This window comes from Podarcis pityusensis, assembly GCF_964106645.2.
Source record: "Podarcis pityusensis genome assembly, chromosome: 11".
Taxonomy (NCBI): Eukaryota; Metazoa; Chordata; class Lepidosauria; order Squamata; family Lacertidae; genus Podarcis; species Podarcis pityusensis.
Genome location: NC_138036.1, coordinates 11,094,765 through 11,120,428, shown reverse-complemented (window position 1 = coordinate 11,120,428; position 25,664 = coordinate 11,094,765). Strand labels below are relative to the sequence as shown.

General features: G+C 45.0%; 1 protein-coding gene across 4 annotated transcripts in view; it reads right to left on the bottom strand.

Annotated features, from left to right (window-relative positions):
• The window catches only part of MAPK4 (mitogen-activated protein kinase 4), an 87,319-nt gene that overhangs the window by 13,652 nt on the left and 48,003 nt on the right, over window positions 1–25,664 (bottom strand). For 3 of the 4 annotated variants that reach the window (XM_080973507.1, XM_080973505.1, XM_080973506.1), the window contains exon 3: window positions 6,236–6,401. In XM_080973507.1, the coding sequence (XP_080829633.1) occupies window positions 6,236–6,401 (166 nt within the window). The remainder of the gene's footprint in view (window positions 1–6,235; window positions 6,402–25,664) is intronic. The other variant, XM_080973508.1, reaches the window with a different exon arrangement.

Sequence of the window (25,664 nt, the reverse complement as noted above, 5' to 3'; positions counted from 1 at the left end):
AATGTTGCCCAGGCTTGTTTGTTTGTTTGATTGATTTACTGAAGAAATGATAAATCCAGATTAGATGGGGAAATCACATAGAATGGCATTTTGATGAAGGTGACATCGTGTGGACACTGTGAAGTCCACAATCACCTGCTGCGAAGAGGACCATCTATGCATGTTCTCTCCCCCACCACGACCACCAAATGTTCAGAATTGGCTATCAGTGCAACTTAATAAGAGTAATAGCTGAAGGACAAAAAGTAAAGCAACGAGGTTTACAGCAAAAACAAAATAAGTTAACACAGGGTGCATTTCATTAGATCATTTTGTGCATTTATTTCTGAGGACCATTAGCCAGAGATGTCCAGGTCAGACTGAGAGCATAACTACCACAACAGAGGGTTGTTTTTTTTTATTGTTGGAGTCTCATTAACGTTGCCTAAATAATTAACAAACTCCAGATCTGCGTTCATGATTATTTTAGCAGCTGAAATTGCCTACTTCCAACAGCCTTGCAGGAATTAGGTTGGGGTCTCATCTCTTGAAAGTGGCTCACCGCTCTCGCATGCTAGCGAATGAGGTCGCCCTCTTAAAAAAGTGGATTATGTGAGTTAATTGAAGATGAGGGGAATGGAGCATGAAGAAGGGGTTGGGTTTGATAGTCTCCTAGTCTCTTCAAGCTCTATGATTTCATGAGGACAGGCTAAAATGGACCAGCTTTATTAAGACCCTTTATATACACAGCAGCAATTATGCATATGGAATAAGGAGCAATAGCTATCCCTGGTAAATGTAAGTACAGTGTTAGGGACCCATGTATGTGCTGATATACTGAATTTCTGAATAAATGATGCCATCTTTTGCTGGGGACAATACCTGATCCATCTAGCGCAGTATGGACAAGACAGACTGGTAGTAGATCTCAAGGTAGGAGGTCCCAGGTTCCTGAAATCTCCACATAGGGCTGGGAGAGCCCCTTGCCTGAAATCCCAGAGAGCCACTACCCATAGGTGTAGAAAATGCTGAGCATGATCACCCAATAGGTCTGACTCCAATATATCAGGTGAGGGAGCGGTACACGTGGTAAAGTCATGTGTGAAAATTATGGTACCTATGCATGTGTTTGAAAGCCATTATAGATACTGTCCTAACTTTCCTCCTAGAGAACCTTTACTGGAGATATTGGGGGTTAAATCTGTGGTTGTCTGCATGCAAAGTACACACTCTGCCACTGAACACCATGACAATAGCCTCTTGGGTCACATCAAGGCTAATTTGCCGGTGGAATTTCAGCTGCACGCCAGCAAATTTGGGTTGCCCAACCAAAATGGATTTGACATGCAAGAAACTTGCTTCCAAAAACAATCAGACTTTCTGCTCTAAAGAAAGTGACTGGGAAATACACTAGGAAGATTAGGGTAATAATTTTTTGACGTGATGTTGTATAATCTTCTGCAAACTTGGTGCAAATGAGTCAGAATGAGTGGCTTCTAAACAGGTCATCTAGAAACCCCCTTGTACTGTTCATTTGAAAGGTACGCATATGCCCACACCAGCCACAGAAGGCAAGGTGCTATAAAGGTGGGAATACTCATAAAAGGTAAAGGACCCCTGACAGTTAAGTCCAGTCGTGGACGACTCTGGGGTTGCAGTGCTCATCTCGCTTTACTGGCCGAGGGAGCTGACATTTGTGCGCAGACAGTTTTTCCGGGTCATGTGGCCAGCATGACTAAGCCACTTCTGGTGAACCAGAGCAGTGCACAGAAACACCGTTTACCTTCCCGCCGGAGCGGTACCTATTTATCTACTTGCACTTTGACGTGCTTTCAAACTGCTAGGTTGGCAGGAGCTGGGACTGGGCAACGGAAGCTCAACCCATCATGAGGATTCAAACCGCTGACCTTGTGATTGGCAAGCCCTAGGCTCAGTGGTTCAGACCACAGCGCCACCCGCATCCCTGGTGGGAATGCTCATAGCATGTACCTAATTTTGGTGTGCCCTTTAGAAGAGAAACGTGTCTACTATTTACATATATCTTCAGACACTAGTAAGTCTGGAGAACTTTGGACACATTTATGGCGCGGCCACACTTGTGCGTGTTCACCATTATTTATCGTCTGAAGAAACTGCTGGGAGCAAATCAGTTCTTGCATAAGAATATTCTGCAGATTTGCACTAACATTCTGGAGTCTGGTCAGGTCAGTATTTTGATACACAGGTCAACGCATCGCCTTGCTATGTCCTGCATTCCCCAACCCCCCCTCGCTCTTTCACAGGAGGGAACCGATGTTGTGATCACAGAATCAGTTGACTCATTTTCCATTTCTTCCCCTGCTTCCCATAGCTTAATTGGGTGGAGAAGCACATCCTCAGCACGACTGGAAAGCACTTGTCTATTTATTTTAAAACAACAGCTCTAATTGTACATGTCCTAGCTGGGGGTTGCAAGGAGGGGTGCTGAAGAATGTGTGGACATGCTGTCTCCCTCTCCCCGGGCCCCAAACAAACCAAAACCCACCCAGAATAGATTTAGCAGTACCTTCTTCTTCTTCTTTTATCCCTTAGCTCAAAACAACTCTCTCTGCAACAGTTTTAGCCAAATTATGAAGCGGCAGACCAGTGGCAACTCTGATCTACCACTCCAGAAGCCATCAACATCACCCGAGTTTTGCACTCGCTGTTCCCAGCAGTGCGTTTGGACTGCACCACTTAAGGCACGTCAAAAGTGTTGGCTCACAAGATTGAATGCTCCTCCACAAAATCCCTGCACATACAAAATTAGGTGTCAGAGACAGAGTCTAGACTAGCATGGCAAGCTACTTTTCTAGGTACAGGGAATATTTGCCTGGAGAACTATGTGACCATACAATCAACCTTCAGGCCAGGAGCCTGGGCAGGGCATTCTGGGCTGCCCTGACCACTCACGGACCTCAGCTGTTTAGCTACAATTCCTGCATTGCAGGGGGCTGGACTAGATGATCGCTGAGGCTCCCTTTCATTCTACAGTTCTAGGATTCTACTCAGCACCTGCTCATTTTAGCTTCCACCATCAGATAAAAAGTCTCCTTATTCAGGAAGCCTATTGTTAATCACGCTGCAGGAATTTTTATTTATGGTTGTGTTTTTTTTAAAAAAATAGTTATACTCTTCAGATATATACATTTCATTGATTTTACAAACATTTTAAAACTTGACTTCCTTCCCTCTCTTTCTGTGGTTCCTTAAATTTATTTTTAATATTTTCTGCATATCCAAATTAACTTACTCATTTATCTTATATATATATATATATATATATATATATATACACACACACTCTTATGTAGCTGCAGGTTATTACAATAATCCTGCCAGTATTTTTATCTGTTTACAATTTATCTGTAAATATTCAATAAACCATTTCCATTCTTTTATAAAAAGTTTGTTATCTCGATTTCTTATTCTTCTGGTAAGTTTTGCTTTTTCTGCATATTCCATAAGTTTTTGTATCCATTCTTCCTTTGCTGGGACTTCTTTCCATTTTGGAGCAAGTGAAATACACAAGTAAATTTCTATACAATTTAGGTAGTTCATCCCTATAATTCCCAAGAGAAAAGCTTCTAGGTTTTTTTGTTGTGTTTTTTTTACAAACGTTATTTTTTTATTTATCTCTCTGTTTTCTTTTCCTCTTTTCCTATGTTGTATACAACATAGTTTTACCCAGAGTAGATCCACTGAAATTAATGGAAATAAGCTAGTCATATCCATTCATTTCAATGAGTCTGCTCTGAATATTACTAACGTTGGATTCAGCACTCAGCTATTGGTTTTGTTGTCTCTCATGAGTGGTTTACACCACTCAGTGGTGCCTTTTGAAAATGAGATCAATGTGTCAGGTGAGATTACATGAAAGAAGACTGAAATTAAAAAGGACGTTATTTCTTCTCTCTGTGGGATGTAATCCACTGAGAGCAGTCCAAACACAACATTCCTTGTTTTCCTAGAGAATACATGCAAGGGAATGTTTGGTCCAGCCAGTCGAAACTTCCTGTTCCTCCTGGCTGGCGCATCCTTCCTTTGCATGTGATAGAAGGTGGGCGTGACCTAACCTGTCCAGGTAACAAAAGGACGAGTCACGCAGCACACCTCTCTCTTTTTCACTTCCTTCCTCATTGGACCAGCTTCTTAGCTAGGAACGCTCTGCTAGCCATATGGGGTAGATCCACATGTACTTATTTGTAACTAAGTCTGCCTTCAGGGATCACACTGTGCTCTTCCTGATGTAAGCAAACTTCTTTTATTGACTTTAAATAAGATTGTGGCGTCTTTATTCTTTTAAGAGGGATTCATGTGAGCTTACCAGGAACGTACAATTCAATCTCAGACAGATTGAATTGTATAATAGTGAGAGGCTTACACAAGCCTGCAGCCAGATATCTGCTGCGCATGTAAAAGGGGAATGTAAACTCTGCTAAGTAAAGGAACTTGCTAACGAAAGTTAGGAAGGATATTATAAACTATATATCCTCTCCTGCCTCCCTGAACATTCCCACACTCTCAAGTCATAATTACCTAACCTGTACTCAAAAGACACATCCCAGAACATGTAATAAAGCCCACCTATCACGCAAAACCTGGGTGCCCCAGGACAAAAAGATCCCATTGAGCACATGGATTGGCAATATGGACAGACTAGTTACCTACGAACGAATTGCATATCGACGCAAATTAAGAATAGATAAATATGAAGAAATCTAGAAGGAATACTAAAGTGATAAGGCGGACAGTGGTGGGAAGTAGGGGGAGGAGAGGTGGGGAAATATTGTTAAAAAGGTGTAGTTATAGGTATATCAGTAGTCAAATCTGAATTGTTAAATTGTGTTATTAGTGTTATTGTGGTTTTTGTTGTATATGGTTTTTTTGGTTGTTGTTTGTATTGAAAAACTGATTAAATAAATAAATAGAAAATCCTAGAACATGTAATAGATACCACCTGTCACTCAAAACCTGAGTGCCCCAGGACAAAGGGAGTCTTCAAAGAAAGTGGGGCCATCCCTCTTAAAACAGGGAACTTGGAAGATATGTAACTATCTCTGTAAAAGTGGGGGGGGGGGGTTGGGGGGGAGTGGTGAGGGAAAGGCAAAACCTCTCAGACCCATGCTTAGAAAGCACAGGGCCAGTGGAAAACCCCGAGGTGCAGGGCAAACAGGAGTGTGGACAAGGCCTTAGTCTATGCACAGCCAACGCTACCAGGTCTTCAGAGCAGAAATATTTTGGAAGGCCAAGCGTTCGAATCCATTATTAATGAACCTTGTTATTTATTTAGAGAAAGCTGCATGCGGCCAGCTTACCCAGAGTGTCAAAATCCTGCAGTCTTGCAAAACAAATAATGGGCAAGGATAGGATAATAATAACCACCATGAAAGCAGAGATGAAAGAAAGGCTGTTGGGTCAACCGAAAAGGAGGGATGTTTATTTGTTAAGTAGCATCAGGGGGTGCACTCGATTTCTGAACAAATATGGATGGCCCCGTTTCCAGCTGCTGGCGATGGACTCGGACAACAGCTTTTCAACAGGTGGGGAAACTTCTTGTTCTCGCCAGGTTATTTTATAAGCATTTTGGACCCCTCTAGGCATCCTTCCTATTGTGCATTTCTGATGATTTGTGCTTGTGATGCTATCCAGGCAGTTATTCGCAATCCCACTTTCAATTCTCTTTACCATTATCCCACACTTTCCAGTATATTTTCCCATCACATTCCTAATCTGCAAAAAACCCCAGGGTGTTTTGGTTTCTTAAGTGGTTTGTTGCACAAGACTGCCGGATTCAACTGCGCAACCTAAATTCACCAGTACAGTCGTACCTTGGTTGTCGAACGCCTTGGTACTCGGATGTTTTGGCTCCCGAATGCCACAAACCCAGAAGTAAGTGTTCTGGTTTGCGAACGTTTTTTGGAAGCCAAACATCTGTTTCGGCTGTCGGCATTGTTTCTGGGGCCAATCGGAAGCCGCGCCTTGGTTTGCGAATGTTTTGGAAGTCAAACAGACTTCCGGAATTGATTCCATTTGACATCCAAGGTACGACTGTGTACAACTGAATCATACCTGCAAAATACCTGGTAATCTGAAAGCCAACTGAAACGCTCAGCATTTTACGCTCAGCCTAAATGGACGTCCACGGCTGAGCTATTGCATTTAAACAAGCTTCTTTCACGAAAGAAAGAAAGAAAGAAAGAAAGAAAGAAAGAAAGAAAGAAAATTTGAGACCTACCAGCAAGAACTGAAGACCTACCAGCAAAAAGCATCTTTCCTGTCAGCATCTCTGCTAGAATGCAACCAGCTGCCCACATGTCAATTGCTTTGGTGTAGTTGTTTGGTGAAAGCAGCAGGCGAGGAGATCGATACCATTTTGTCACCAGCCCTTCCGAGAGGTAACCCTGCAAGAGAAAGAAATAGTCTTTTACACCCACACGTATATAAATCATCATGGAAACGATGCTTTGGCCTAAGGTACCTAATACAGGCACGTTGCACAGCACACCAGCATCTTACATGGGGGTTCGGTTCCACGGGTAACACGGACACACAAAATTCGCGTCTGGTCAGAATCACGTTGCTCTTGGAGCCACCTCGCAGCTAGCCAGCCTGCCTTCAATAAGGCAGACGATAAGAGGGAGGCCAGAACTGGCACACTGAGCAGGCCCTGCTGGAGCAAGGCCAAACATTCATCCACTTGGAGTTACCCAGCGCAAAGAGAGCTTTTAAGCTCTCAGCCTTGCTCCACAGGCAAGGTCCCCTTGGCACACTGGCTCTAGGACCTAAATATTTTTTGGAGGAGCAAAGGAGCCAGGGCCTCATTGAGTTGGCACCTATGCCCACCATGCCTACTTATAGAACATGCACTGTTTGGAAATGAAGCAGTAGGACCAGCCCAAAACCTCTGCAGGTGCAACAAGTATTGAAAGCGTCATCACGTGTGAATGTCCCTATAGCATCATGAGAACCAATCATCATGAAAGCACAATATGGAGGACATCTAGAGAAGCCTTTAGCCACCAGGCTGTAGTTGTCAACATCTTTTGAGTACAGGTCTCTAAGAACTGCTTCTTTATGGAGACATTTACAGCTTCCTGGGACCAGCCAACTGCCCTTTCACTGCTAGTTGCCGTAATAGGCAAAGACGGAGAGCTGGCCTTGACCAAATACCTTCTCCACAAGCCCCAATAACTGAAACATATTCAACGAAACTGGGCCAGATGGGTGCTCAGAATATCTCCTCTGTATTAAACCGCAGAATTCAGAAGTGAGCAACTCTGAACATTCAAAGAACACAACCTGCCATTGTTACTGTGGGTATTGATTTGAGAGCTCCAGGAAGATTCTCTCTTCCTGCCCTTCCATAAAGCTGTAGGGCATTTGCTAAGATAATACTTCTTGCATCTTTCTTTTCCCTTGCAGAACCATAGCAGTTATTCTAATGCACGCAATGCCTTTTCATTATTAATTGCTAAACAGCCTGACGTCTTAGGGATGAATAACTTAATCCAACTCAACAGCTGGCTGGAGGCATCCTCTTTCATGCACCGATGCGTTCATGAAAGGAGCAGGTACACTCCAGCTCCCAGCTTGTACTAGATAGCAGGTCCTTAAAAGGGACACTTACACAGCTCTAAATGCAGGAAAACTGGAACCCAAGAGAGCCGGCTGTAAGACAATGAGCCTCAGGCTGGTTCAGTCACTGGACCAGTGGGATGGCGACCCTGGGAAATTCGTACTGCTCTTTGCTGATTAGAAACTCTACCCCAAAGTGAAAGCAGCCATTCCCAGAGCTCAGCTGCAAAACCTAATATGACACAAGAGAGGTAGGAGGAAGAATATCATAGCTTAGTTGGTAGAGCATGAGACTCTTAATGTCAGGGCTGTGGGTTCGAGTTCCGCTTTGGGCGAAAGATTCCTGCATTGCAGAGGGCTAGATGATCCTTGTGGTCCCTTCCAACTTTGCCAGTTCTATACCCCACTCCCATTTTTTCTGGTGCTGCCACTGGTAGTACTAAGATCACTAATTGCATCATTTTTGAAGCTAACAATTGTGACGTTAATATATGAGAGTGCTGGAGGTGAAATAGTTAAACAGGTTACCCAATCAGGACCCGGGGGGTGGAGTCAGAGGGGCTATAAAACCAGCTCTGGGAGGGGCGAAGGAAGAAGTTTGTTGGGAGTTGGGTGGTTGGTTGGAGTGGGAGTGAATTGGGATAGAGTCTGTGGGTAGGTTGAGTTACTGTAGTGAAATAAGCTGAGTCAGGAACAGTTAGGGGCTAGGAAGACAAGTAAATATCTGAGAGGTGGTTTAGTGAGTGAGAGCAGGTAGCAAAAGTTATAGGTCTGGATAGGCACCCCACGATTGTAATTGACCGATACTATTTATGAAACCACACGCTTGTTAAACTGCAATAAATAAACAAAAGTTTATGTTCCAATTTAACCCTGACTGGACTCAGTATTGTACCAGGTAGGGCCTGGGTGGTGGCAGCAAGAAATAAAATGGTGGCACAGGGATCAAGAGATGGTGAAACATCCGGGGACCCTGTGTGATCACCACAACAATCAGCAAAGGTTATACGACATTGCATCAAGGGATGGTTATACCTCACCTTTTAGTGTCTTTTTTCACCCCCTTACTTATTGCAAAATGTCCTTGGGGTTTGATATGCAAGAGCGCCGAAGCCACTTCAACTGAGGAACCTAAATTTGTCACTACGTTACTGAATCCCACCCACAAAGTAGCAACAGTCTCAAATTGGCTCCAGTGCTTGTGAGCAAAAATAGGAAGGGGAGAAAAAGAAACACCATTTACCTGTAGAATGGAATGCAATTTGCTACAGGCTCTATTAAGCAATGCAAGGGACACACAAAGCGTATTACCTCTTTGCTTTTTCTCTGCGACCATGTGCTGCTGTTCTAATTTATAACTATGGATTTCCATTCAACACGTCTCTCTGCACTTAAAAGGCCACTTTAATTTTTCTCTCCCCAAGATAGGCAAGTAATTGAGACCAATTTGCTGAGCTCCTTTGCAGCCAGCTTGTTTACAGCTTTTGTCTTATTGCTAATGCTGCTGATGATTATGAAGACTCCATCAGAGATGGTCCTTTTCCAGACAGACTCTACAATTAATTCATTTCCATGGAGCTTCTCTCCTTTGTTGAGAATAAAACACATGGAAGGAAGGAAGGAAGGAAGGAAGGAAGGAAGGAAGGAAGGAAGGAAGGAAGGAAGGGGGACTTATTGCCTAGGTCTTGACACAGGATCTTCTGGGGTTGTCAGTAAGAGGCTATTAGTGGACCTCTCAACCAATGAGTATTGGAGGAGGGGAATGAATACAAAGCCCAAAAGTCACCATTGCCTTCAGGGCTGCATGCTCCATCTCTCCCAGTATGTACTCTGGGCAGACCAGTAATGTGATTTGGTAGGAATGCTTCTTGTCACACACATAATGCAATAGAAGATCCATTTTTCTCCTGGGACATCAGCTGGCCTGTTTATTGAGCATCCTGACTGTTTGCAGGGAGATCAGATGAGACTGGCTATTTAATGACCATTCATTCTGATTTGTTTGTGGGGAGGTTAGATGAGGCTGCATCCAAGCAGGTGTTATCTCGTATTTTCCCAGGTATATTTTCCTGCCACTTTCCTTGTTGCAAAAAACTTTCAGGAAAGTGGGTTTGTTGTGCACAACCATCCCATCAGTTGTAATTTGCTGGAAGGTGATAGAATCCCAGCTGAAAACGTTGACAGTCTGGAAGTGCCCTGAGTGCATAAGAGCCAACTCCTGCGGGGCCAAGGTCCCTTCGTCCCCTCCCCAATAAAATATTTGAGCCCCTCCCCCAAGCTGATGGGTATTGCCATTCAAATGGTGTTTGTGGCCACATCTTGTGATCGATTATGCAGGTCGAGACTTGCCTGCTCCCACCCTGTATTTTATTCAAGTTGGCACCCCTGCCTGAGTGACTATTTGAACCCAGTTCTCCCCAACGTTAGTCTGATTCTCTGACCATTACGCCACACTGCCTCTCACTATGCAAGCAGCAGGGAGACCTTCCTGAAATGTAGGCGCAGAAACAGCCTGGATTTAGGGTAATTCAATGCACAGTTGCTGCACGTGTTCCAGAATCTCTTTGCACAAGATCACAAACCCACAAGGGACCGGGTGGTTGCTGGGCACGAGAACCTCGTTCTGCATGCGAAAGAAGCAAGCGTGCGGGTCTCGTGGGGAGGGAGTGTTGTCTGATGAACAAAAGGCACTGATCTCTCACTGCTCACAAACGGTGCTGCAGTTGCCTTCGCTGGCATGTGTGGAGAGAAGCAGTTCGCAGGCTAATGCAATGTGACAGTTGCTTTATGACCCAGCCAGCACCCTTAGAAGGGAGGAGGCAAGAATACTGCTAACTTCCTCATCACTCTGTCTGTACTTTTCCAGGATCCGCATCCAGCCCCGCAGGGTAGTCCCATCCTAGGAACTGAGGTGATGCAGTAAAATGAAAATATTCAGCTGCGGCACATTTATGTAACCTTCCTCTAGGTAATTTGGTCTCTGATCACTCTGCCAGATTCCAGACATTGCTATGGCACAAGAAGTCTGATCCTTGCAGTCTGGGCTTTGCAAACGAGAACAAACCGAAGCCCTAGTTTTGTTGTCAAGTAAGGATGGGGGGAAATGGGATTCAGTTTGCATTTAAAGGCGAACCTGCCTAATTCACATTTTCCCAAAACAGCCATTTTGCCATTTGCACTTCTCAGAATTTTGCTGCGCCGTTCCCCAGTCAAGTAATATATACAAAAATGCATACGCATATATACATTGAAGTGCATATATTAATGGAAACAATAACGCACTATATTAGGGAGGAACTGCTTTGCAAAAAATGTATGTATTAGGGAAAACTGCACACAAACAACATTTGTGTAGTAGGAGAAAGTCACACTAAAATGCTGATGTATTTTCTTGAGGGCTTTTTTAAAAAACAACCACCACAAACTACAGTGGTACCTCGGTTTTCAAGCATCTTGGAAGCCAAAAGTTTTGGTTTTCGAATGCTGAAAACCTGGAAGTAATTGCTTCTGTTTTTGAACGCGCCTCAGAAGTTGAATGGTGCGTGTTTTTCAATTTTCTCTGTTGACTTCGGAGACCACCCTTTGCTCCTCAGTTGTCAAACGTTTTGGAAGCCAAATGGTCTTCCGGAACAGATTACATTCAACAACCAAGGTATCACTGCAATGTGGAAATTTGGAGAACTGAACTTTAGATGGGACAAATGAGAAACTGAAATAGAGAGATTCACCCATCGCTACTGTTGTATTGTGGGGAAAGAGAAAGGTTGATGTTGCCAGCCTTTGTGACGCATTTGCAGACATCTTTGTAACACAGAGTTGGTTTGCCAATGGGCCTGGTGCCTGAAGCCAGCTCCCCATAGAGCACATCCTTAGGAATCCTGCCATCTTCCATTTTGTGGACATGACAAAGCCAGGATTGTGAACATGCTGGGAATGTGGACTTGGGAGAGCATATTATTTGCACCATTGCTGTATGGAGCCACAACAAAACTGGGACTAAACAAACAAGCCCTGGAACAATTGTGAAATGAGAAGTTGCAGGATTTTAGGAAGTTATGGGATGTGCACTGATCGGAAAGGAAATAGTATGTCCGCTCTGGAACATTTGCAGCCGCAAACAGTATGGAAAGTGGGGTCACATGTGACTTCCCAAATACCATTATAAGCACAAACCAACATCAAGGCACAATAAAAAGGACGTCTGCTGGGAAAAGACCTTCCTGGTGCTGTCTTCCAAGCATGGTATTTGAAAGTTTGGGAGATAGCCTTCTTAGAAAAAAAATTAGCATATAAATTGTGAATTGTTAAAGGTCAAAGCAAGAAAAACAGATTTCCTTCAGTGTGGCACAGTTTTGTTACGCTTGCCAATGACACATGGACATTCTCCTCCACCTGGTTGATTCAATAGATGTCATACACCGCAGGGCTCCTGATGTCTCTTTCCCGTTCCACCTAACAGATTAAATAAATTAGCTCAGAATTGTAATCCTTTGATACTGGAGATACCTGTGTTTCCTAATCTGTATCTTGTGCTATTGCCTTTTTTTCATTCTCCCTGCTTTTTAAGTTAAAAGCTTTATATTTGACATTGATCCACAGTGCAGCTTTGTAAATATGTTTCTTTGTTCTGTCTGTATTAAAATACGGTAAATAAAAACGTATACCAAAAAAAGGGGGGGGAGAGGATGTTTATAGAGGGGCCTGTGGTCTAACTACTGCATAAGCTTTGTGCAAGCAAATCAGGATGAATGCTCAACGGACAGGTTGTTCAGAGGAGCCCAAGGATGGATTGAAGTTTCATACCATCAAATTTTCATACTGCGGATGCATTTTCTGTAGATTCATCCCAATGCCTGGGGAGGGGTAGCTGGCTTGCTCTCCCTGCTCGCTTTGTTCAACTAGGAAAGCACCCACATGGTTTTCAGTAATGAGCATGGGGAGTGAGTATCCAGCATAAATCAAGAATCTCCTTGCCAAAGTACAATTATCTTAATTAGGTGGCTGTTCCCTGTAGCTTATACATATAAACAATAGGCAGGGTGGGAAATGCCTGTTATTAAGCCTGTTTAATATTGCTTTTTCTGTTTAAAAAAAGGGGGGAAATGGCAGCAGCACCCTCAGCCTGAGCCAAAGCTTTTCAGTTCCAAGGTTTTGCAGATAAAGCGTTAAGACTAAGAACATCAGACTAAGAATGTAATTGTGACAGAAGAGTTTAAACAATGCACAGATGGCCGCACAGATACTACTGGCCCAGAGATGGAAGGAAGAGCCAACCCCGACCAGAGAAGAATGGCAGATCAAGATGGTAGACTATGCCGAAATGGCAAAACTAACTGGGAAGCTCAGAAATCAAGAAGACAAGCACTTTTAAAAAGAATGGGGAAAGTTTATAATTTACATAAGAGACCACTGCAAGCAGGTTAAAACATTGGCAGGATTTTAACCACACTTGTAAAGTAACGGATACTATGGATAATTCAGAAGGAAAAATACTTGGATAAATATTGATATGCAGTTGTTAATACTTTCATTGGGAGCCATGGAAGGGATGAGGGGAAGTCAGGAGATTCAGAGTAATCTCATTCTTTAGATTGCGAATTGTTGTTTGTTGCATGTTTAAATTTTTTAATATCAAATTAAAAACTTTTTTTAAAAAAACCACCAATGCACAGATGTATAGTTTGATCTCTACACTAAGGAGAGGGAACCTAAAACATGGCAGCTAACTCTATCACCCATGAATGTTTCCTCAACACCCAACCCAACACCTGTTGCTTCCAAGAGACTTTTGAGCATTCATTCTGATTTGTTTGCAGGTAGATTATATGATATCAGGTCAAGCAATTGCCATTTCAAAGTTGTTTCAAAATCCAGCAGGTTGAGGCGGGGGAGTGTGTTGGTTGCACAAAGTACAGTTGTTAATAATAATAATAATAATAATAATAATAATTTTTATTTATACCCCGCCCTCCCCGGCCGGAGCTGGGTTCAGGGTGGCTAACACCAGTAAAATTACAATAAAAACATAATAAGGGAGGAAAACAATTTAAAATGCAGCCTCATTTTAATAATACCCCATAGATCAAAACCATAAGGGGAGGGAAACATAAGGGTCAGACTGAGTCCAAACCAAAGGCCAGGCGGACAGCTCTGTCTTGCAGGCCCTGCGGAAAGATGTCAAGTCCGGCAGGGCCCTAGTCTCTTGTGACAGAGCGTTCCACCAAGTTGGGGCCAGTACTGAAAAGGCCCTGGCCCTAGTTGAGACCAATCTAACCACCTTGCGACTTGGGACCTCCAAAATGTTGTCATTTGTGGACCTTAAGGTCCTCCGCGGGGCATACCAGGAGAGGCGGTCCCGTAGGTAAAGCAAACCAAGCTTTGCAAGCTAACGGCAGACCATGGATTCAGATTGTGGGCTTGGTGGCAGTAAACAAACCATAGTTAAAACACCGCACAAGATTCATTCATAACACTAAGCCAGGGATAGAGAAGCGGACCTCCCACCTCCCCCAGGCCAGGTTGGACAAGTAGGCAGGGCTACCCACCTGTCAGTCATCTGATGTCAGGTGACCTGTTTTTGCCTGCATAGTTTGAAATCAAATGACAACTGCATGTACACAGTGCTTTACAAGTCCCAGCAATCAGCTGGTCATCATCGCATCTGACGTCATATTTAGCACCAGGCGTACAGTTGGTGGGCATGGCTTGGTCAAAACAACTTTGCAGACCAAATAGGGAGACCTGGTGAGCCTAATCAGATCTGCAGACCAGATATTAATTAATTAATTAGTTAATTAATAATAGGTGATGCTCAGAAGTAGGTCCACACACATATTCCAATACACATGGATCTTGATTACATTCTCAAGGTCTGATACGCAACCTTTACACATAAATGCTACTTAAACACCTCAAACCCCGTTAATGTTAATATACATTTGAGACCGCCTCATAACATACAAGTTCTGATTAAATCCTAATGTTTACTAACCTAAACATTTAGCACCATAGATCTATGACAGCATTACTTGTGGGTCTCAATTAAACACCCTTGTTTTCACTCTGCGCTTTTCAACAGAAAACAGACAAGAGGATCTGAGCCATCGCTGAGCCAACGCTGGGAACAGTGCCTGCTACCGATGACGCGTCTTCCCTCAAATTAGACGAGGCAAAAGATGGAGCGCCCTCCTGCTAGCTTAGGACATCTGGCCGTAGGAGGGAAAGAAGCAGGACTTGTGAGCTGGGAACTCCCATTCCATATGGCAAGAGTTGTACTCGGAGCTGCTGTAAAATGGCACCACATGGTCCAATCAGCCCGCCCACGGCATCAAGTGTACAGTAACAACCACTCGCTCTCATTCCTTCTCTTGTGTGCATAGAGATACACCGAGGAACCCTTTGGGTCCCTTCCAACAGTCCTATGATTTCATTATTTCTGCCTACCTGCACCCATTACTCACGGCCATCTCCCATACACTCAGTGGGTGGCGGAAGGCTGAAGGGTAGTTGTTGGTGACTCTCTGGTGGGTGTTGTGGTACCATTCTGCACGGCTATAGTCACGAATACTTGTTCCCAGGGTGCATCATTTCTTCTCAGGGTGGGCTTGGGGGCCTCCTCCACACAGCAGGCTGTGAGCTGCAAACTATGCACAACAACACATAATTCTCTACTGTCTGGGGAGGTGCTAAAAACCAGCCACTCTGGGAACGACATCCCCCCCATTGAGCAGGCCCATTCACTGCAGGTCTACCAACCAGACAGGACTGCTGTCAGGGGCTGGACTGAGGAGGAAGGGTGGGGACCACCCCTCTCCCGAACCTTCCCTAGAACAGGAGGACAGTATAGATTTAGAACAGTGGCTTGCAGAAGGGCATAGTTCAGAGGCTGCAGAGGGCAGAAGCTGGGAAATATTGGGAAAGGAACAGCAGGAAGAAGCAGCACCAGGGGGAGATAGCTGACAGACTCAGTGTCCTTGGAAAGCATTCCTCTCCCAGGACCAGGCGTGCATTGAGAGTAGTAGAACAGAGAGCTCAGAGGCAGAAAGCTCAGATTAACCGACAGAGGAGTGACATCAAATAGGGGAGTCGTAGGGGGGTAGGGACTTTACTTGGAGCAACGCCATTATTTACGGAAGACTGCATTCCTTCGTCGCTCTCTGTGAATTATTGAATACATTGCTTGGTAAGAACTTTTATCGTTTCTCTGCTTCTTGGCTGCCACTGTGGGAGGGATCTGATTCCCCGAAGCCTGACAACCACCCTCAAGAAAACTCACCTCATAATGGCTTGGCCACAAAGGGGAGAAAAGTCAGTCGCTCCACACTGTGTGTGTTAATGTGTGCTTTTGTGGAAGTGGCTAGCTCTGGCCACACCTACTGGAACATGCCCCACCAACCAATCTGTGGGATGCAATCCACTGAGAGCAGTCAAGTACAACATTCCTTGTTTTGCTAGAGTGGACGTGCAAGGGAATGTTTGGTCCAGCTAGTCAAACTTCTTGTTCCTCCTGGCCTGGAGAGGCCTTCCTTGAATGTGACTAGTGGGTGGGTGTCACCTTTCCAGATCTTGTAAACGGACAAGGCATGCTGGCACTGCCTTCTCTTTTCCATATTCCTTTCATCCTGTGAACTTCCCGGACTGCTAACTGCAGATACTAGGTCAACGCACATATGGGGTAAACCTGTTTGTATATGCTTGTAACTTTAAGCCTTAAGCCTGCCTTCAGTGATCACACTGTGCTCTGCCTGATCGTGAGTAAACTTTCCTTTTATTGCTTATGAATAAGACTGTGGTGTCTTTATTCTTTTAGGAGGGATTTAAAAAGGGGGTCTTACCAGGAACATACAATTCAATCTGAGGGAGATTGAATTGCATAATAGTAAGAGGTTCTAATGAGCCTGCAACCAGATTTCTGCTGTGCATGTAAACTCTGCTAAGTAAAGAAACTTGCTAATGCAAGATAGGAAGAATATTATTAAACAATATATCCTCTCCTGCCACCCTGAACATTCCCACAAAATCACCCCTGCCTGTGACCAACCAGGGGCCTAAAACCAAGAGCCAGTGTGGTGTAGTGGTTAAGAGCGGTAGTCATGCAATCTAGGGAACTGGGTTCGCGTCTCCGCTCCTCCACATGCAGCTGCTGGGTGACCTTGGGCTAGTCACACTTCTTTGAAGTCTCTCAGCCCCACTCACCTCACAGAGTGTTTGTTGTGGGGGAGGAAGGGAAAGGAGATTGTTATCCGCTTTGAGACTCCTGAAGGGGAGTGAAAGGCGGGATATCAAATCCAAACTCTTCTTCTTCTTCTGCTCATCCCCAATTTAATGGGAACCACAACCTTTCCCAATAAATGTGCAATGGAAGACACCAGAGCATAAGAAGATGGATCAGGCCAAAGGTCTGTCTAGCACACCCTCCAACATTTCTCCGATGAAAACAGAGGTGTTCTATTCCATCATAACAACAACAATAATGTTACTATTTGTATACACGGCCCATCTGCCTGGGTTGCCCTAGCCACTCTGGGCAGCTTCCAACATATCTAAAAACATAATAAATCATTAAAAGAAACTTCCCTGTACAGTGGTACCTCTGGTTGAGAACGGGATCCATTCCGGAGGCCCGTTCGCAACATGAAAAGAGCACAACCCGCAGCAGCGCGTCTGCGCATGTGTGGGTTGCGATTCGCTGCTTCTGAGCATGCACGTGATGTCATTTTGTGCTTCTGCGCATGCACGAGCGGCGAAACCCGGAAGTAACCCTTTCCGGTACTTCCTGGTCGCCGGAGAACGTAACCTGAAAGAACGTAACATGAAGCGGACGTAACAAGAGGTATGGCTGTACAGGGCTGCTTTCAGATGGCTCAGGGGTCAGATAACTCCAACACCTCTCCAACGAAAACAGGGATGTCCTAAGGAAAAGCAGGACATTCAACTGGGATGGCTTCTGTAGATTTGGGACCGCCCCTAAGAAATAGGGACACTTGGGAGTCTCTGGTCTAGTCCAGCATCCTGTTCTCACAGTGGCCAACCAGATGTTCATGGGAAGACTGCAAGCAGGACTTGAGAGCAGCAGCACTCTTCCCACTCGCGAATCCCCAGAAACTGGTATTTGGAGGCACAGTGTCCCTGTCAATGGAGGCCGTGCACTTCCATCATGGCTAGTAGTCACTGTTGGCTTCTTCCTACATGAATTTGCATGTCTAGACCCCGCAACCACCCCCTCGTAGAAGCATAAAATACACCAGGACACAGATATTAGGTTAATGTTATTGGGCAAATTTAGGCCACAACTTTATTGATTATAGAATGTGAGCGGTAATTGGCTTAGGCATTGGATGGACCCGACTATATCTGACTCCTGCCCATTGTGCAGGGAGTCCGGTAAGGGATACCACCAGAAGGGGGAGCCCCATCGATGCAGACCAACTCGAGCTCCCCCAGGTGTTCCCGACGGGGTCGTGTCATGGCCCTAGCCCCACCCCAGGCTTCGGACAAGATCCACACGCCCGGATTCCTTTAGCAGAATACCCTTAAGCTTGGAGGGGCAGGTGATGGCCACACCTCCCTTCCCCCATCAAAAGGTCAAACAATGCCTAACCACAAAACCTTACCAAGTTGTGACGATTGTTACGAGGTAGGCAAAAACCAAATGGCCCGCGCCAATTTTGCCAAGTGGAAAAATTCCTACCAGGCCCCTTAACGGCAACCAACCGAGGTCCATAGCAAGGCCGGTGAAAACCTGCAAACAAGGGGAGGGAGGGCAGGAGATTGAAGAAGCGAGCCAGGAGGAAGCCCTTCAGCTCGTGCCTCTGTTTAAATGGTCCCGGCCACGCCCCCACCAGCCAGATGATTGGCTGGCTGAGTGCTGACGCGGCCGAGATCCCCAGGGCAACGCGGGACTTCGTCCCCCGCCCCTGGGGAAAAGTGGGTGGCCACGCGGTCCACCGCAACTCCTCCCCACGATGAAATGGAGTGGATTTCTTAACCCCCCTTCTAAAGCCAACTAAGTTGGAGGCCTCCACTCCATTATAAATCCCACAATGTGCACTGTGCAAAGGGCCGTCCATTCAGAACCTTTACCAGCAGACGGCGCAGATGGGTGGACCAGACAGCATCCTGGGGCATTCTGCTAAAGGTGCCCTCACAACAGAATGGCAGCTGTTCCTGACGATTCCGGTCGGACATCTCCTTGGCGGTGCTGCTGGCTATTAATCCAATGGACGAGTGCCCTGGAAATAGCAGCAGTTTACCAGCAGGAGTGTGTAGACATTTCCTATCATCATCTTCGCTCCCTGATGAGATAATGATATGCTTCAACGCCACTGCTTTCTGTGCCCGTGCAGCAAAATTGGGATTATTATTATGATTGGTTGCATTTATTTTTTAAAGAAAAACCTTTTTGCTTTTCTGACGGCTTCCTTAAGAAGGATAGCTCAGTCGGTAGATCATAAGACTCTTAATCTTGGGATCGTGGGTTCAAGTCCCACATTGGGCAAAAGATTCCTACATCGCAGGGGATTGGGCTAGGTGAACCTTCCAATTCTACAATTCTGTGATTCTTAACCCAACTCAAAACTAGGAAGTGTTTCCGAATTGGGAGGCAGCTCTACCTCAAATCTCCCAAGCCTATGCTAGGACGGAACCCAGAGGAGGGAGAAATGCCTTGGGTTACAAAGGGAAGGCCAGAATTCGACCTCCTCATTTGAAATAGTCTGAGGCCAGTGGATGCTTGTCTATTAACTTATAGTCTGTGTATGTGGTTTGGGAGCTGCACGGTCAGGGAAAAAGCAATGCTCTCCAGGGTTGTAAAGACTGCGGAGAGAATAATCGGGTGCACTCTTCCCACCTTGGATCAAATCTATGCTTCCAGGTGTCATAAGAAAGCTGCAGAGATAGTGCAAGATAGTATGCACCCCGGAAGTGATCTCCTTCAGCTTCTGCCTTCTGGAAGAAGGTACAGTGGTACCTCAGGTTACATACGCTTCAGGTTACATACTCCGCTAATCCAGAAATAGTGCTTCAGGTTAAGAACTTTGCTTCAGGATGAGAACAGAAATCGTGCTCTGGAGGCACGGTGACAGTGGGAGGCCCCATTAGTTAAAGTGGTGCTTCAGGTTAAGAACAGTTTCAGGTTAAGTACGGACCTCCGGAACAAATTAAGTACTTAATCTGAGGTACCACTGTACAGGGTTATAAAGACTAGGACTAGCCGCCTGAGAAATTTAGCCGATTTTGGCTTTAAACGCAGTGTAAGGAAGTCTCTGTGGGAGTATATTGTATTTAATTATGGGGTATCAGAGTTTTTAGGGGGTTAACCAGGCTGGGATAGCTAGGATAGCAGGCTTGTTGGTTTTTGAATGTCTGATGTAGATTTTTTCAATTTCGTTGTTCTGTATGGGACAATGACAATAAAGATTATTGTATCGTAGGGCGAATGGGGCTTTACCCCACCAAGTCCAATCTGCCCCACTGATCTGCTTTCTTACTTACAGCTAATACAGCTTCCTCCTCTGTAGTCTTAGTGTTGCCCTTGCAGTACTCAGCAGGGAAGAGGATGGGGACAAACTAGAATTCATCGGCTCTGCCTGTCATTAGCTCTGCCTCCATCACCAGTAGGATACTCTGCTTTAAGCTCTACCCTGTCCCAATGGCCACCAGGGTCTGAGGCAGCCTTTGCCAACTTGGTGCCTTCTCACCAGCCACTGCCATGCTAGCTGATGGGTACGCTAGGCTCAAACACTTGAAGGTCACGTGGTTGGGGGAAGGCTAGCCTAAGGCTGACAGCTGTGCAGATTTACTTTCTGATTTAGGACCGGAGTGTGCGCTGTACTCTTGCACCCAGAGCACTGACTCACACATCAAGCAGCCTACTCTGAGACCAAGTCATTACTTCTGTGGCCTCCACATCTGAAGCAGAGGAGCCACAGACCCTGACGAGAGATGCCGGAGGATTCCAACAAAAACACAAGCAGAAACTACAGATGTTCAATTATTCCCCACCATGCGTGAAACAGAAATCCAACACGTCATAATTGGGGTTGTCTTTGAAGACGGTTTGGAAACTTCAGCTGGTGCAGAATTCGGCTGCCAAATTGCACATTGCAGCAAGATGGCTTGAGCATATAACAGGGTTGCCATATTTCAAAAAGTGAAAATCCGGACGCAAAAGAAGTCGTCGCCCAAAGTTGTTGAGCTTTTCCCCTACACAGACACCCTTCCAATGGCCTGGATCCTGGCAATGTCTGGGAAATTCCAGACGTATGGCAAACCTAACATATAACACCTGTGACAATAGTCCCGATTTCTCTGGGACGTCACAGATTGACAGAATGTGCTGGTCCCGTGGGTTACCCAAAAGGCAAGGTCCAAGTCTGGTCTGTGGTCAAAGGTGCAACGAGGAGGCAGTCCATAGTAGCTGAAGCTGGGTGCAGGGCAGGGAGCCGGGTGAAGTCAGTAACAGGCTTGCAAGCAGGGAGCCAGCACTGGTCAGCTCAGGCAGGAAAGCAGGACAGGGTTCAGGCAGGAACTCGCAACCAACAATGTTGCTCCCGCAACTTGGGACTGGGGCTGGTCGGCTTTTATCTGCCCCGGGGCATAGGGCGGCCCCGATCCTCTGGTGACTCGCCTCTCCTGGCCTGGAGGCGAACACTCCTCCTGCGGGAACTTAGTTCCCTCTGCCTCTCTGCCCTGAGTCTCTGCAGCTCAGGAGAGGCTGGAGGGTTACCAGACCCAGAGGCAACCTCAGCTTCCTCTGACGGGGCTGAGAGTGGAGCACATGCAGGCAATGGGTCCTCCATCCCCTAAGGAGCCAGAGCAGACTTAGCTGATGCCTGCACCTGAGCCAGCACAGGTGAGGACCCTTCAGGCTCATGCCCCAGCCCCGGCTCAGCTGGTTCTGGAGGCAGAGAATCCTGTGCAGGCTGGGATCCCTCAGGTTCAGCATTCGAGTCCGAATTCCAGGCCATCACACAGAAGCTGCCCTAGCTTCTTATGTCAGTCTGTGATGTCCCGCTTTCTCTGGTGCTGCCTCTGCAAGACCTCTGCCAAGGCCTGCCTTCTCTGCAAGGCCTCCTCAAGGAAGTGCAACACTGGAAAAGGGACTATGATACATATTTGGTGGAATTGTTTAAACATCAAACAATTTTGGGAAATAATTTATAACGAAATGAAAAAAATGTTCAGATATTCATTTAGGAAAACACCAGAGGGTTTTCTATTGGGAATAGTACCAGGAAGCCTAAAGGAAGAAGACAAGACCTTATATTTATACACAACAGTAGCCGCAAGGCTATTGATTGCGAAAAATTGGAAAAGCGGTATTGTACCGACAAAAATAGAGTGGCTTGCCAAATTATTGGAGTACTACAATATATCCAAAACAATGGGAGAAATTGGAAGGATCTCAAAAGAGAAGATAGACAGGGACTGGAAGGTGTTTAAAAGATACTTGCAAAACCATATCGGAAAATCAGAACTCCTATTAGAATGAACAAGTTCCGTTTCAAATACTGAAATACTAAATAAGATGGATAACAATGTGTAACAGAAAAAGAAGTATGAAATTAGGTTAAAGGTGTGTGAAAGAAAGTAATAGAAGTGGAAAGAAATTGTAATTGAGTAGATTGGAAGTCAAACACAAACGCAATATTAGCTGCATTCAGGCACCAAAAAAATCTGAGAGCATCACAGCAGCATTGGTTTCAGAAAGGGGATTGTTAATTAGGCTTCACTGTAAGAACAACAGTCTCAGAAGTCTGAGATTGTACAAAGACACCAAAGCAGACCGAGCTCCCGCTGAAATTAATTAGCACTGCCGAGTACCACATCGCTATAGCAAATGCCTCATGTTTGCATTCGATTCCAGGAAGCTCTCAGCACTCTGTGCAAAAGGGAAGATGAGCCTTAATTAGAAAACAGATGCCAGGGTTTGATTGGTCGTAAGGAGCTGTAAATCGCCCAGTGAGGCACACAGAACCATGCGGCGGTCTGTATTTTATTTTAGTAGCACCAGGTGCAATAATATTTGTAATATTCGATACTGAATGATATTTATATCTTTTTAGAATTGCACTTTAATAGCATTAGGTGCAAAGATATCTAAGTGTACACTGAATCAGCAGCTGTGTGTTTTTAAAGTTTTCCTGCTTGTTATAACTGCACTCCACACTTTAATGTGCTTGTCTGTAGCAGTATTAATTTTAGGAAGCATTCTTTACTTGACATATACCAGCTAGGAAGCAAAAGCAGGGGCGTCTAACCTGTGGCCATCTGGATTTTGTTCCCATCAGCTCCATTCACCATGGTCAATGGTCTGGGAGTTGTAACCCAGCAGTATCTGGAGGGTCACAGGTCAGTCACACTATGCCAGGGGAACCAAGTTGCACCAATGCAACTGTGAGGATTTGCCAATGCATCTGGATCCTGGCCGACCTGCTCCGTTGGTGGCAAGGCCACTTTGAGTCTTCACAGTACAGCATGGAGCTATCTGGAAGCCCTTTGCAAGCAAATTGGATGCTTAAAGAAGTTTTTCTTTAACAGAGACTTAAAGAGGAGCAAAGGGCTGTTCAGGGGAAGGTTTTCAAACTGTCCTGTGTTGCTCTTTGAACCTATGAGCACACACCTGCAAATTCAGGTTGTAGAATGATGGTTGATTGAGAGGTCTTGGGCAAGAAACCCTCTTCCTCCAAAGATTTGACTTTTAGCGGTAAGGAAAGTGAGAAGAAAATATATTGTGACATATGAGATAACACTTGCTTTGATCTCTCTGTGAACCAATCTGAAGGAATTCTCAATGAATAGGTAGTCTGGTAGAGCCCTTGGATTTCATGTGCCTCCTACCTACCTACCTTTGTCTGTCTGTTTGTCTGTCTGTCTGACTTTCTAACAAAAGCAGTCTGCCAGATGCACAGTGGAAGCTGCAAGGCTGATCTAGTACTTGACTTGCAGGTATGAATTATGTTAAGAATGAAAGCAGAAGAGACGTCCAAAAGGTGCATAGAAGATCATTTATTGCCTGATGATGCGTTTCATGTACTGTAGCTCTTTCTCAGGGAAAACTGATTCAGCTCTTTCAGAGAAAAAACAAGACCATATTTCACACTACATCAAGAAAGCTGGAGACTTGAAATCCAGATCTTAATAAATTATGGCACATGCAACTTTGCAGATCTCTACCCCTTCTGTTCCAGCGGCTACATCTGATTCCTCTTCTTTCATCTGCTGGTTCCTTGTTTTATGAATTACTGTATGTTCAGGAAGTTGTGAATCTAGTTTATATGGTAGGTTACAAATAGACAGGGTCCTGCTCTTAAAAATCTATATCCGTCTTCACCCTGAAACACTCTGTCAAATCAGAGCATTGTAAATTACGCATCCAGGGGAGCTTTCTCTGTTGCTATCATTTCCAGATTACACAAACTTGTTTCCTTGATGCATTTGCCTTTTAAGATTTGTGAGCAAGTTAGAGATCAGCGAGTCTCTTTGAGACATTTTGTTGTGGAAAGTGACAAATAAATGAAAATAGTAAGAATAGTCTATCAGAAAATATATGAGGCAATTTTCACTCATGGAGCTCAAAGTCAGTATTGAGAGTCAGTATGGCATAGTGATTAGATGGTTGGCTTACGGCCAAGGTTAAAATTCCCTGCTCATCTATGAAACCCACTGGGTGACCCTGGGCCAGTTACTGTCTCTCAGCCTAACCCACCTCACAGGGTTGTTGTCAGGATAAAATGGGGAAGAGAACCACGTACACCACATTGAGCTCCTTGGAAGAAAGGTGAGATTGCGATAAAAATATAAAAAATTAAAAATCTGTTTTGGTTTGTTATGGTTGTTTTTAGTAGCATATACTGAAGCCAAAACACAAAACTGTAGTAGTAGAAAATTATTCCAAAAGCAAATATATTTCTCTTTTTCAGGAGAGAGAAAAGCCCACAAGGAAATTGTGTCATTTCTTGACAAGCCATCAACACTGCTCTCTGAGAGGACACAAAAAGAGAGAGAATGAAAAAGGCACAGATTTGTACATATTAGGTTATAGGTATAGATGAAACTTTAGAAAGACTATTATTTCAGCAGAAACACAACAGTGGGGGGCAAATGACCTGGTGGTCTGTGTGCCTGATGGGTTTGATGCCCAGGTACTGCTCACTCCAAACGGGCAACTTCAAGGCCTCTCCTGCTCACCTTCCTTAGGTATCTTTAAACCACAAATGAACAACAATACCCTTCTTCTAGAGGACTCCTTCACAAAGAGGATTGATTTCAAATGGAGGGCTGTCATCTGTAAAGGAAGACCTAGGGCCCTATTCTTAGAGCAAAGTCCACTTTGTTTCAAAACGGCTCCTACTGCAGACAGCATTAATAACAGTTCCATTTGAGCTTTCTCTTCTGAGTTCCCTTCAACATTATTTGCACATGGCATGAAAGTGTGAGAGGGGCTTAAAATATGCCAGCGTCATATACAACAGACAACCCAGGGGAAGGGGAATCCTTCTTGAGTACAGTGATACCTCGGGTTGCGAGCGTGATCCGTGCGGGAGGCACATTCGCAACCTGCAACATGTGCGTAACGCGATTTGGCGCTTCTGCGCATGCACATGACATCATTTTGTGTTTCTGCGCATGCACGAGTGCCAAAACCCAGAAGTAACCCATTCCGGTACTTCCAGGTTCAGCGCGGTTCGCAACCCGAAAACACGCAACCCACAGTGTTTGCAACCAGAGGTATGACTGTACAGTGGTACCTCTGGTTAAGAACTTAATTCGTTCTAGAGGTCCGTTCTGAACCTGAACCTGTTCTTAACCTGAGGTACCACTTTAGCTAATGGGGCCTCCTGCTGCTTCTGTGCCGCCACTGCATGATTTCTGTTCTCATCCTGAAGCAAAGTTCTTAACCCGAGGTAATATTTCTGGGTTAGCGGAGTCTGTAACCTGAAGCGTCTGTAACCTGAAGCGTATGTAACCCGAGGTACCACTGTACTATTTCTTTCTACAGATCCTTGAGGGGAAAAAATCCACTGGAATGCAGCAGTGCTTTGACAGACTGGAGGATAAAATTGTCCCTTTGCAGCAAAGAACAGGGT